Source organism: Thamnophis sirtalis, unplaced genomic scaffold, assembly GCF_051295495.1.
Source record: "Thamnophis sirtalis isolate CommonGarterSnake01/CBP01778 unplaced genomic scaffold, rThaSir2_p1.2 scaffold_10, whole genome shotgun sequence".
In the NCBI taxonomy this organism is placed as follows: Eukaryota; Metazoa; Chordata; class Lepidosauria; order Squamata; family Natricidae; genus Thamnophis; species Thamnophis sirtalis.
Window position 1 is genome coordinate 54721116 of NW_028261390.1, and position 13039 is coordinate 54734154.

At 42.9% G+C, this 13039-nt stretch overlaps 1 protein-coding gene across 2 annotated transcripts in view; it reads left to right on the forward strand.

Annotated features, from left to right (window-relative positions):
• WDR1 (WD repeat domain 1) overlaps positions 1 to 13039 on the forward strand; it is a 48440-nt gene that overhangs the window by 13377 nt on the left and 22024 nt on the right. For both annotated transcript variants that reach the window (XM_087724639.1, XM_087724638.1), the window contains exons 3-4: positions 4169 to 4259; positions 9788 to 9935. In XM_087724639.1, the coding sequence (XP_087580765.1) occupies positions 4169 to 4259; positions 9788 to 9935 (239 nt within the window). The remainder of the gene's footprint in view (positions 1 to 4168; positions 4260 to 9787; positions 9936 to 13039) is intronic.

Here is a 13039-nt window from a genome sequence, read left to right on the forward strand (position 1 = left end):
CATTACTGTGCTAATCTCTCTATGAAGTTTCTATTTCTTGCATTACTGTATCAATGTCTATAGTTTATGTTTCCCTGCAATGATGTAGTGTGGAAGGGGTTTGGTTAGCATTGCTTTATAAGCTGGTTTTAAGTTGAGAAGCTTCAGTTCTTGCCTAGATCTCTTGTTAACACAAACCTTTCAATAAAAGCTTCTTTTGGAACAACCACAGTTTCAAGAGTCCTGCTTTCTTGGGAAGATTGGAGAGGCAAGACCTTACACTTTATTTGATGGCCTCATTGGAAACTAGGTGTCCTGAATTTAACCTAGTCATAACATAAATATCATCAGTACTTCAAAAGATTTTCACATCTTTTTCAGTAGCATATTGAGTGCCATCTATCCTGAGGGATTCATCATTCAGCACTATAGATTCAGTGATTTTATCCTGCCTTTCCATGTGGTTTTCTTGATTAAATATAGCAATGTTTTACTATTGCCTTCTATGCGCTATTGAAGCTTTGCCATTATCACTCAAGAGATCGTCTGTCTCCAGCATCTGCCTATATGGGTAGTGCCCATTAGAGGTGCCTGCTTGCTTCCCCTGGCTAGCTGGAACGATCTTGGTGACATCACTGGCATTCTGTATTCTTGGCATGCATTCCTTGCCTTTTATCCTTCCCAAGAACACTCTATTGCAGGGGTGTTAAACTCGATTTCATTGAGGGCTGCATTAGGGTTGTTTTTGACCTCGGGAGGCAGGGAAAGCTTGGCCAGGGTGAGCATAGCCAGCTTGACATCACTTGTGTCAGGGGCACCTGTGGCCCAAGCAATCTGCCAGCAAAAATGGTCTCCTGGGCTCCGTTTTTGGCTATGATAGTCTCCTGCAATCCTCTGCCAGTGAAAATGGAGCTTGCGAGGGCCTCGCCAGCTCCGTTTTTGCTGGTAGAGGCACCATGGACCAGTCATTTGTTGTTTCCAGGAAGGCCCTGTGGGCCAGATCTAAACACCCCATAGGTCTGATCTGGTCCGTGGGCCTTCAGTTTGACACTGTCTCAACATCAATGAAATGGTGACCAAATACAAAATGGGACTCTATTCAACTGGACCCAAATGCATTCTAGAATGCTTGAAGGAATGTAAATACACCTTTGAAGAAGTTACCAGAAAAACAAGTTACCACAAATTATTACCCTAACATCCTCCCACAAAAATTTTTAACTTTAAAAATGGAAAATATTCTGCAAAGCAATTTTTAAAAATATGTTTATGAAAACCTTTAAAAAGAAGCCACCTTTAATTACCTGCACTATAGAAAGCTCCCTGGGTTCAGCAAGAAGCTTTCTCAATCAGGTTCTTTGGGCTTCTGTGTGCTTCTATTTGTTCAGCATTTCCCTTCCTATGCATGTGAGCAGAGTTCTGCATTGGTGTTGGAAATGGCTGTCCTAAGATACTTGCAGAAAGAGAGATGCATGAGCCTCAGCATCCCACTTTGTAGTTACAGGGAGTTCTCAACTTAAAACAACCATTCATTTAGCAACATTTTAAAAGTACAACAGCACTGAAAAAAGTTCCTTATGACCGCCGCAGCATCCCCATAGTCAGTCCCATGATCAAAATTTGGGTGCTTAGCAATCAGTATGTATTTACGATGGTTGTAGCAGTGATTCACGTGATTACCATTTGCCATCTTCCCAGCCGGCTTCCAATAAGAGGAGTCAATGGGGGAAACTAAATCAAGGACTAGATCCAGTTAACCAGTATTTTAACCATAAGCAACTGTGCCCTGGTTCAAAGTAATGTACTTGTACTTGTACTTGACGCCTCTTCATCCATCGTGGGTATAGGCGACTTCCATGGAAATTTGACGCCACTGTTTTCGGTCCTGTGCTAGGGTTGTCAGGTGGTGCAGCCAGTCGCTATTATATGATTTTCGGCTAAGATTGAATGGGCGCATGACTATATCTTCGGCTTTCCGTTTGAAGTGACGCAGAGTGGTTAGACGAACACCTCCTTTTGGCCGTTTCCAGGTCGGACCAGGCTCATTGGAATGGATACGGCGATCCATGGAAGCTGTTTCGGCTGGATATACCCAAGGGGGCGCCAGTCCCAAGGGTCGACAGAGCCCGATTGGTGGGAACGGGGGGCACCACGTGAAGGCCGGGTTGTCGTTTGATAGCTGAGAGGCTTTGCAATAAGCGTTGCAATGTATATTTTGCGCATCAGCTACCCTTGCCCGCCCTTCAAAGTAATATTAAGCTGTAAGAAAGTGAGTTCCAATGGTGGGAGTGGAGGGAGTCTCAAAAGTGAGACTGTTGGAGTACACCAGACATTGAAGATTGGGGGCAATAAGTCCAAAGCATTTTTTTCTTTTTGGCCTCTTTTCTATATTCTGAGTAGTTGCATGGGCTGGAGGGAGTCACTGAGTTATTCAAAAAAAAATGATCAAGAGGCATTTGTTATAGGGTTAAAGAACCCAGCACTGATATGTTGGACTGGGCTTCAGAAATATGATTTTGCCTAGCAAGAATCTTCCCACCCCATTCCTGCTTTAAATAGGTAATTGTTTTCTTGGTATATGCTTCTGAAATATTTTAGAGAAGTATTTAGAGTAGAATTAGTTAGCCTGATATTTACACTGGATTTGGCATTTTTATTCACCTAATGAGTCCTTCCCAAAGACCTGAGATAGGCAGATGTTGATGTTTGACGGTGTTAGGGATATTGTCGCAGGATGTAAACTGTTCTGAGTAAAGCTGGCTTTTGCAATTGACTGATGGTGAATTTGTCATTGCTGATGGTATTCAAATGGTGTTCCAGTTGTGTTGGGATTGCACCCCAGGCAATCTATGCTTTCTATTGCCACAGTTGTTCTACTTCTATTTGCAGGTCTTATATTTTGTTACCTTTTCCAGTTCTTTCTTTGCTATTCTATTCTTCTGTCTCCTGGTACTACTATGTCCACTATCCAGACTTTTTTTTGTCTTATCAACAGTTGTTAAATCTGACCTGTTATGCGGCAAGTACCTGGCTGTTTGTATTCTAAAATCCCTGAGCAATTGAGCTTCTTCGTTTTCTATTATTTTCTCTATTTTATGGTGCTACCACTTTTTGCTTGCAGGCAAATGGTATTTCTTGCAGATCTTACAATGCACCATTGTTGTTAATTTGTCATGCTGTTGTTTGGCTAATTAGATGATCCACTATTTCTTCAGCTTTTTTGTAGAAATGGCACTTGTTATTTGTTGATATCTTCTCAATTCTGTCTTTGTATGCATTTGTTCTTAAGGGTTGGTCTTGTGTCTTAGCTCCTCTTTCTCTTTCTTCAACCTTGCTGCTCTTAGCCATTGTCAGCCATTGTTATCTGATTTCCCTGCCATTTTCTTTAATGTACTGACCATGTAAGGCTTTGTCTTCCCATGTAATGCTTTGTCTTCCCATGTCTCCTTTCTGTTCTTCATTTGGTCTTTCTTGTAAGCCAGTTTGTTCTCTCCTGTATTCAGTTGGTCTTCCTGACATACTAGCTTCAAGTGCATCTTCTTCACCCTCCTTCAGTTATTCTTCCAATGCTCTTTTTGTTCTTCAACCAATTGATGTACTTGCAATTCCATGCTCACCTATTTTCCTAGTAAATAGAGTCTGTCAACATCACTGTGTGGATGATGGGCATGATTCATTGTCATTATTTTTCTGAGAATAAATTATTATTAAAAATTAATACATTATTATTTTTAGTTATTCAGTTCCAGAGAGTCAAAATGGCTTAAAAGAATAAAAGGATAAGAACAATTTACCTTTCCCCCACATAAAAGCATAGCCCTCAAAAACCTTATCCAATTAAAAATTAAAAATGTCTTTGCAGAAAGCAAGTAGAAAGTAGAAAAGAAGGAGCTCAGCGTTCCTCAGGAACACACTGTTTTCTAGGTTGTGAGCTGTTCCTGACAAAGCCAGCCATTTGCCCCATCTCTTATACTTCCTTGAAGCATGGCCCTCCTCCCAAATGCCCTCCCTGGATAAGCATCATCTAATTAGCAGAGGAAGGTCATCACAAGGCAGATATTGATGCTATTCATACTAGCAAAGAATCTTTTATCAGATCGGCTGGCAAAAATGGGTAATTGGCAATGGATGGGAAACTTCCCTTCTTTGGAAAGTTACATTTTTAAATTCTGTTTTTTTTTTCTTACAGAACCCAGCAATTGCTGACATCTATACTGAACACGCCCATCAAGTTGTGGTGGCCAAGTATGCACCCAGTGGCTTCTATATCGCATCTGGAGGTAGAGTGTAAAAGCATAAATATGCGTTTCATTGTAATTCGATGCAGAGTCATGCTCACTTATGCCCATCAAGAAGTATGTTTCTCTGCTTACAGTTTTCTCTGACTTTCAGTGTTGTATACTTAGATACAGCAATACCACTTAGACTTATATACAGACCACTCTCTGAGCGGCTTACAATGTCAGCATATTGCCCCAACAAACTGGATCCTCATTTTACTAATCTTGGAAGGATGGAAGGCTGAGCCAACCATGAGCCAGTCAGAATCAAACTCCAGGCTGTGGGGAGAGCAAGCCTGCAATATTGAAATCTAACCCCTGTTCTACCAGGGCTCTTTTAACTTGCTGTTATTGATATAACATTGTTATCAATATCAATATATCCTTGGGCTAAGAAACTGCAGTGTGAATCTTTCGAATGATACCTTCATTGCAGGATCCAATCTGGGTCTGTCACTGAGACCAGAAGGTACCTCCGTAAACTATTCAGGCACAATGCGTACCCCCAAGCATATATTACAAGATGCCTATACAACATGCAAGGAAGAGAAAGGAAGAAACACATAGAATAGGAGCCGACGACTTGGCAACATAAGGAAATAATAGCGGACAACTTAATAGCTGGCTAGCAACACCCCAATCAACCATTTGAAAAGAAAGGCACTCCCAACCAGGCACCATATAAATGTTGCGCATAGAATAGCCCAAATAACACATTCTGGTAGAGAGAAGCATGAGTCCGAAAGCTTGGAAGACTAAACCTCTGATCCCATTGTCTGACCCAAATTGGATCCTGAACATTATCCTAGGACACATATATTTGCCTTCATTCATGATTCATTGGTGGATTAGATATGCTCTAAGCCACATTTCTCCTCCACCTCTCTCCCTTCTGTGTGCTATCAGCTAATCTTGGAGAGGAGACAAGGGCAAGAACATTAGTGCTTAAAATTTTGAATGTTCAATATTTCTGCATAAATTTTGACCTAAAATGTAATCTGTTGTCTGCACAAATGTATTTATTGAGGAAAATGATCCAATATACGTATTTGTGTATGGCAAAGTATATGAACCTTTGCTTTCAATACCTGTGCGACTTCTCCCCCAGCCAGCAATAACTTCAACTAAATATTTCCAATAACTGTTGATTAGTCCTACATACCAGCTGGAGAAATTGTAACCCATATCCTTCTTGCAGAACAGCTTTTTCTCTGGGACGTTGGGGAACTTCCTAACGTGTGTTTGAAGAAATATCCATCTGGGTTCAGTTCCAAGTGGGGAGAAAGACACTGGAAACATGGATGCTGATTGGAAACATGGTTTAATGGAGCAGAACCACTAAGCACATAGTCCTGGTGCAGCTGAAAACGTGGAAGGGTGTGAGAGAGATATATTTATACTCTCTCTTGGGCCTTGCCCTTGAGCTTCCTGTTCCTGTGCAAGAAATGTATTCTTTTGGTTGTCAGACTCCCAGGGGGCTATGTGAGGGTCATAGCTAACTTTGTAGGCTGTCTGTGTTCCAGACTTGGTTGACCAGATGATGCAATGAAGGGCAATTCCTATTGTGGCTTTTTCCAGAACTGGGAAACTCAGAACTGTGGCTGAGTTTCTGTCTCCAAGAGCATATTTCTCAATTTCTCATCCAGCGAAAGAAAATATTCTGCCTTTTTAATATTTCCTAAAATATTTCATTCTTCTAGGAGAGGGGTGGGTGCTAATGTTCTACACATGAATTGCTTGCTTCAGTCCTTCCACAACATTTCTATGGAATTAAGGTTAGGATTTTGGCTTGCCTTTCCAAAACATTAAGTTTCTTCTGCTTTCATCATTCTTTGGTACTATAATTTGTATACTTTAGGTTGCTCTTTAGCTGCATGATCCACTTTCTCTAAAGCAGTTTATGACAGATATCATGACACTTTCCTGTAGAACTTGCTGGTATAATTCAGAATTCATAGTTTCATCAATGATGGCAAGCCAACCAGATCCAGAGGCAGAAGAGCAGGGCCAAAATATGGAACTGCCACTACCATATTTCACAGATGGGATAAAGTTCTTATGTTGGAATGCAGTATCTGCTTTTCACCAATGTCATCATACTATTTTCAGAGGTTTTCAGAGGTCCGCAGGCATGCTAAGCCTCCCACATCCCTGTATTGTATAGTAAAGACTTTGATAATGAACACCCAGAATGTTGTTCTTTAAATAAAGCATCCTCCCATTTATTATTATTCCATTGATTGAAATCCCGACTCTTAATTTTTCCTTCTGCTGAATTGAACATTGCACATGCTTTTGCCAAATATAAATATGTGGTTTTGAATTATTTTCCTCAATGAATAAATGAAGACTATTAATGTTTTTAACTGATTTCTTCTTCTCTTTATCTAGTTTTAGGACTTGTGTAGAGAACAAATGTTTTTGGTCAAATTTACGCAGAAATATTGAAAATACAAAAGGATTCATAAATATTTCAGTACACTGAACATGCAGATGCTGTTGTAACATCAACATTACATAATAGCTTTCTGCTTGGTGCAAAATGTACCTGGGGTATTTTTAGAATGAATGAAGTTGCCTTGAAAAATTACAGTGATTTTCTCTCTCTTACCATAAAAAAAACAAACTAAACCCAAGAATTGACATCCTTATTTTGCTCATTTATCAAATCAGCAGTGCAGTTTTATTTCTACTTCTTACAATAATATAACCACAGTTACATACATTTTGCATTAAATTGAATTTGGTGAGCTTTATACATTATGTAAATTAAGCAGATCTTCCTTTCTGCCATTAGAAAAGTCGTTGACTTCCTCCAATTTGTAACTAAATGAGAATTATTTTAACTTTTTAAATAGAAAACAATACATACTGCAAATGTTTTAATTTCATCCACAAGGTATATGCTGAAATAGAAATTTATCCACCTAAGCTCTAAAGATAAAAGCATATGATTATTCTCAGTGAGATGCTTTATTGATTCAGCCCTGGCAGTGAAAGAATATAAATAAAGTCGTAAATGAGGGAGTAACTGCCTGTTTATAAATTTCGAAAAGTGCCTGCATGGTGAAGGGACAAGAAAAGGTTAGTTTCACAAGCAAGCCTATAGCGTCTTTTGAGAAGATTAAATTAGGTAAATCAAGCAATGCAAGGAAAAGATTAAAGGGTACAGCATAATAAGTTGCTTTCTTGAAATGTAACATAGGTCTTCATAAAATGAAGTGGATTTTATTTAACACTTCTTTTTTAATGGGATTTTATTTAATATCTATATGAAGGTCCAGGCCATCTGGCAGGATAGGGCTAGTACATCTGTTCTCATGCACCCTGATCTCTCAGCAGCTTTCAATATTGTTGACTGCAGTAGCGTTCTGGACTGGTTGCAAGGTTTAGAGGGGAAGGTCACCATGTTGCAGTGGTTCTCTAGCTTTCCTTATGGCTAGTTTCAATTGGCTTTGTCCTCGGGGGGGGCGTGGCAGGAGTGGGCATGGCCAGCTTGACATCACTCACGTGGGCTGGGCAATATTGGGGAGGGTATGCAAGGGTCTCTGGCTGGTGGGGTGGTGGGTGAGAGACTCATCCCACAGAGGTGAGGCAACATGGGGTTGGGTGGGGGTGATGCTGCCGCACGGCAATAGAAGGGATGGAGTAGCTGGTGCTGGAAACCATCAGTCATCGCTTGCTCGCTGCCCTTTGTGCATGGCGGCCAATGTTTTCCAGCTCCTCAGCTGGCGCACTCTGCGATTCTGGAGCCTGCTCCACCGGGGTCTCAGTCTCAGCAGCACATGCGTCAGCAGACGAAGGCGGGGGGAAGGCATGTGATGCAGACCGCTGGACATTTTGCTGGGACAGAGCAGGTGGCTGCCCGGCACATCCAGCAAGTGGGACTGTTTGTTTCTCCCCTGTGCCTCTGCCTCTGGGTACTGCCACCGCAACCAGCCAAGACAGGAAGGTGTGGGGCGGCGGCTGCCAGACATCATCGGCCCGCCTACTCCATCCCATCTGTTTTTGTTTGCGGTTGGATAGCAGGTTGCTGCTCGTCATCTCCTTGGCCCCCACGTGCGTCTTGCCCTTGGTCTGCATATGAAGCGTGTTCCCCTTGTGCACCCAATGCATCTTGACACTGCTGCGGGCTGCCGCTGCTCAGCAACCTTGCCCAGCCCAAAGGCAGTAAAGCAACCAGGTAAAAAGGCAGTGAGTGGGGAAAGCCAGATCCCTATCAGTGGCATGGTTGCCCAGGCCCAGCAGAAATGGGAAAGGCATGTGTTCCTGGCTGGGCCTGGGCAGTCATAGTGCCAAAGGGAACCCAGGGTGTCCTGCTTGCAGTGGCTACCTTTTGCCTATTGGGCCTAGGTGAGCTCTACCAGCTCTACTGAAGCTTTCTAGCTGGTGTGCTTCGCCTCTTCCATATTGGGTGGGCCTGGTGCTCCTGCATGAGCTGCTGGTTGCCTCGATGGTGGCAGTGGCTCACAGCATTGCCGAGGTGCATCAGGTGCGCAAGGGGAACACGCTCCACATGCAGGCCAAGGGCAAGAGAGTGAGGAGTAGATGACCAGTGGCGACCTGCTCTCCAACCGCAAGCAAAAACAGATGGGACGGAGTAGGCAGGCCAATGGTGTCTGGCAGCCGCCACTCCATAACCTCCTCACCTTGTTTAGGCTTGCGGTGGTAGCAGTAGCCAGAGACAGGTGCAGGGGAGAGGCACGTGGTCCGCCTACTGGATGTGCCGGGAAGCAACCTTGGGATGGGAGCAGGAGTGTTTGGTGGTGCACATCATGTGCCTCTCTCCTGACTCTGCCTGCTGCTCGTGCACAGTTTGTGCGGCTATTCTGGAAATGGTAAGGGGCTGGCCTGCATCGCTTCAGCCCATCCCATCCCGGCAGGCATGCATGCACGCAGGAGGCAACAGCCACACACACGCACAGGCTTGAACTTGCCCTTGGTGCAAATCAATCTTCAATGAAAGAAATGAGCATATCATCACTGTATTTTTAAAAAAACTGTATTAATTGTCAGTTGTCCTCTAGATACCATACATGCTAATTTTTAATGTTAGTTAATATAAATTTAACATTTATTTAAGTCACTGTTTAGGTCCTTCCTATTTGAGGCCTCCAACTCCTGTTAAATTGGCCTGGTCATTAAAAATCCAGAAGCAGAAGAGAGCTTTCTCCTGTAGCTATGAATGCACTCTTGCAACATGGATTTCACCCCCATGTTTTTCATCTTGAGAAGAATAGCATCTCTTTGGCCAGATTTTAATGGATAGTGGTTTTATTATTCATTATTTTTTATTATTTTTATTAGCCATACTCAGTATATAATTTATAAAGCTATCTTGATTACTCTTTTTGAGCAAAAAGACTTCATAAGCAGAAATAAAAGCAAAACTAATGTTTGTTCAATAGTAGTCATATGACTACTTTAGAACTGGTTTATTTTAAATTTTGTAAATTAGGATCTGATAGATATGCAGTATTTTAATCTCGCTTGACAAATTATTTTTCTATGTGTTTGTGCTTTGACAGATATCTCTGGAAAGCTTAGAATTTGGGACACCACACAGAAGGAACATCTATTAAAATACGAGTATCAGCCATTTGCAGGAAGGATAAAAGATATTGCATGGACTGAAGATAGCAAGAGAATTGCTGCTGTTGGAGAAGGAAGGGAAAAGTGAGTAAGCTTAAATTCTCCTGTGTGCTACTTAAAGAGTCCAAGCATGGGTTAACTTCTGTCTATCTGCCCTGACTGAGTTGTAAATTCTTTGGCCATGCTTTCTGCTCTCTACTGAATCCAGTTTTCAACACAGTCTATCTCAGGAAGGACGTATCCAAAGAATTTCCAGTCTTTGACCAGATTAGCTTGGACTCTCAATATTTTTATTTTATTTTTTTCTCTCCTTTTTAGTTTAACTTTTTGCTTCACATCTATTTTCGTTCGGGAGCAGACTCCGTCAGAGGTGTCCCCTACCGCTGTGCGCAGTTTGGGCAAAACCACCTCAGCTGCTGGGGAGTGACTGGCCCAACTGGGTTGTCGTTGGGCCATCACCATTGTCGACCGCCAATTCGGGCGGACAGCCTTGGCGTTGGTTCTGAACCTTGGGCCATGCTTCAGACGCAGCGGTGGGCTTTTCCCTTGAGCCAAAAGCGGCAAATTCAAAAGTTTTTTTTTTAATTTTGTGCGCTTTCAGCTGCCGGATTGCTGCTTGCGTGTCTCCTTTGCAGATCACCATGGGTGCGTGAGTGGATCCTATTCAGGTTGCTGACTGGATCGCCACCACCCTTTCTCATTGCAGCAGCGCTGGAGTCTTGGCCAACGCTGGTCATACTCTGTGATTCTAGATCTGCTTTGGCACAGCACAATCGTTGGCGGTTCACGTCCTTTTCCATTGCAGTCAGCCTGTTGATCAGCCTGGGCGCCATGGAGCCATTGTGGTTTGCACCATTTTCGTCTCCACATTTGCAGCTATCGGTGCGTGGAGCTTCAACCTCCAGGCCCTCTGTTTCTGCGGACTCTGCCTTCCTGACTGTTGTCACGGGACCCTGTTCTGGACATTAAGATGTTCTGTACTCAGACAAACTTCCCTTGTAGTTAGATAGTGAGAACCTTGGCTTTAATTCAAAATGGCAGAGAGACGCCAAGCAGGGAACAGCGACTAGACGTAGCTTTCAACTAGGCACCAACGCAGGCCCTGTCCTAGGAAGGCTGAGGTTTCTGCGAGAGAGGCCTTGAGAGGAGCCAGGGCCTAATGTTCCCCCATTAGGAAGGGATCCAAGGGCCCAGACAGGGACACCTCTAGATGCCAGAGGGCTCTAGAGAAACAATTTGTATTTTAGAGGAAGAACATCAAGATTGGTCTCCAGATGGCACCACAAGGGCCCTAGGTTCCCCAGTTCCCTCCATTGTGGAGGATTTTGCCCCCTTTGACTGCACTGTTTTAGCATAGGGAGGCAATCAGGTGTTCACCCCAGGAGGCCATGTTCACACCCACTGCGGTGGGGCTCCATCCAGTGGAACATCAGGGACCAGCTCTTTCTGAAGAGATGTGCAGTGTCATCTCCCGGGCCGTTTCCCAAGGAATCGCTGAGGGGCTCCAATAAAAGGGACCAGCGTCCTGCCAGACTATCTCCCAACAGGCTGCTTCCACAGGGCCTCCTTGACAAGGCGCATCTGCCGGGGCCTCCCTCTCCATGTCCCTCCCTAGGCAGTGAGGAATCCATGTAGGGCTAGGAAGACCAGGCTGACCAAGACTATCAGAGAACGAAGGTCTTATTCCGGACAAGCCCGCCTTCACGGGGTTTTTTAAGCCTGCCTTATTCAAGACTCTTTTGTGCAAGGCCAAGACCACCACTCACATGTGTGTTAGGGTTACACTTGAATAGGAAACCATAGATCTTGAGGATCCCAGTGAGGGACTATTTAACGAACCTGTTCCAGTGCAGGAGATTATCCCATCTCCTAAGATGTGGACGTGATCCAGCATCAATGGTCACAATCTGGCTCCCTAGCTGCCCCCAGTGGCAGTGATAAGAAGCTATACAGTCGATCCTAACCCAGAAGAGCTTCTGCAATTTCCAAGAAGCACATTGATTCCATCAGGGCGTCAATTCCTCAAGTCCTGGAATTCTTGCAGGAAGGTCTTAACAGAGGGTTATCTCCCAATACCCTCCGGACTCTCCAAGCAGCACACAGGAGGAGGAGCGTTGGTTTTAACTGAATGGTCATTCTCTGTGCGCTGCGGGAGAATCCAACTCCACCCTGGGGTCTTCTTGGGGTCCAATGGACAAGAGTATTCGGAGTGCAACGAACAGCAGGACCACAACCTCATTGAAAACTTGACTCAGTAGAGAGCAGGAGGCGTGGCCAAAGAATTTACAACTCAGTCTCTGGGCAGATAGACAGAAGTTAACTTATGCTTGGACTCTCCTGCAGTGCACAGAGATCGACCATTCAGATAAGACCAACGTTCCTTCTATTCAATCCCTTCTATTCTTTATTCTTAGCTCTTTCTTTGGGTTTTTAATTTCCAGATGAAATCTACTTGTTTAAGAGCTAAATCTTTCTTGAGAATGCATCCCCCTGGACTCCATAAGCAAAACATTCTCTTTTTAATGCCATTAATGTAAAAGGTTTGTTGTATTAAATCCTCTTTATCAATAATTCATGGGATTCATCCTGTTGTAATTCAAAATATCAAAACATCCCTGTTTAAAATGCGATGGGACAACACGGGAAAGTGGTTGGTGCAAGAATTATTTTGTAGGTCACTAAATTCTAGCTTTTGTTTTTAAAATTCCACATCCAAAGCAAAAGTGGGGTTTTAAAGAATTCCAATTCTAAGAAATCTCCATATATAAAAAGAATTTGATGGGCAGTCATATCTATTCCGTTGTTGTTGTACGTACATTTATCTTTTCACTGTGGTTCAGCATCAATCATTCTTTATGTTACTATAATTATAAAGATTTTATATGCCAGAAGGGGGAGAAAATCTAGGAAAAAGGAGAACTGATTTCAGCTTTTCCATAGTGAGGTCTGCTGCCTTTATGTCCAGAAATATTGGCACCATATTTTCTTCTCTAGCTTTGAATGCTGTCAACATCTTTTTTTCCCCTAATATGGAGCTTCTGTTATGAAATACAATATTTTTCATTCCAGCTTCCTTCTATAAATACACAGAATATATCCTTTCAGGAATTAGGCATTTGTAAATAAAGCAATAATTTAAGACATTATTATGTCAATAAGAAACTCATGCTTTGCTTTGCTAGTATTCA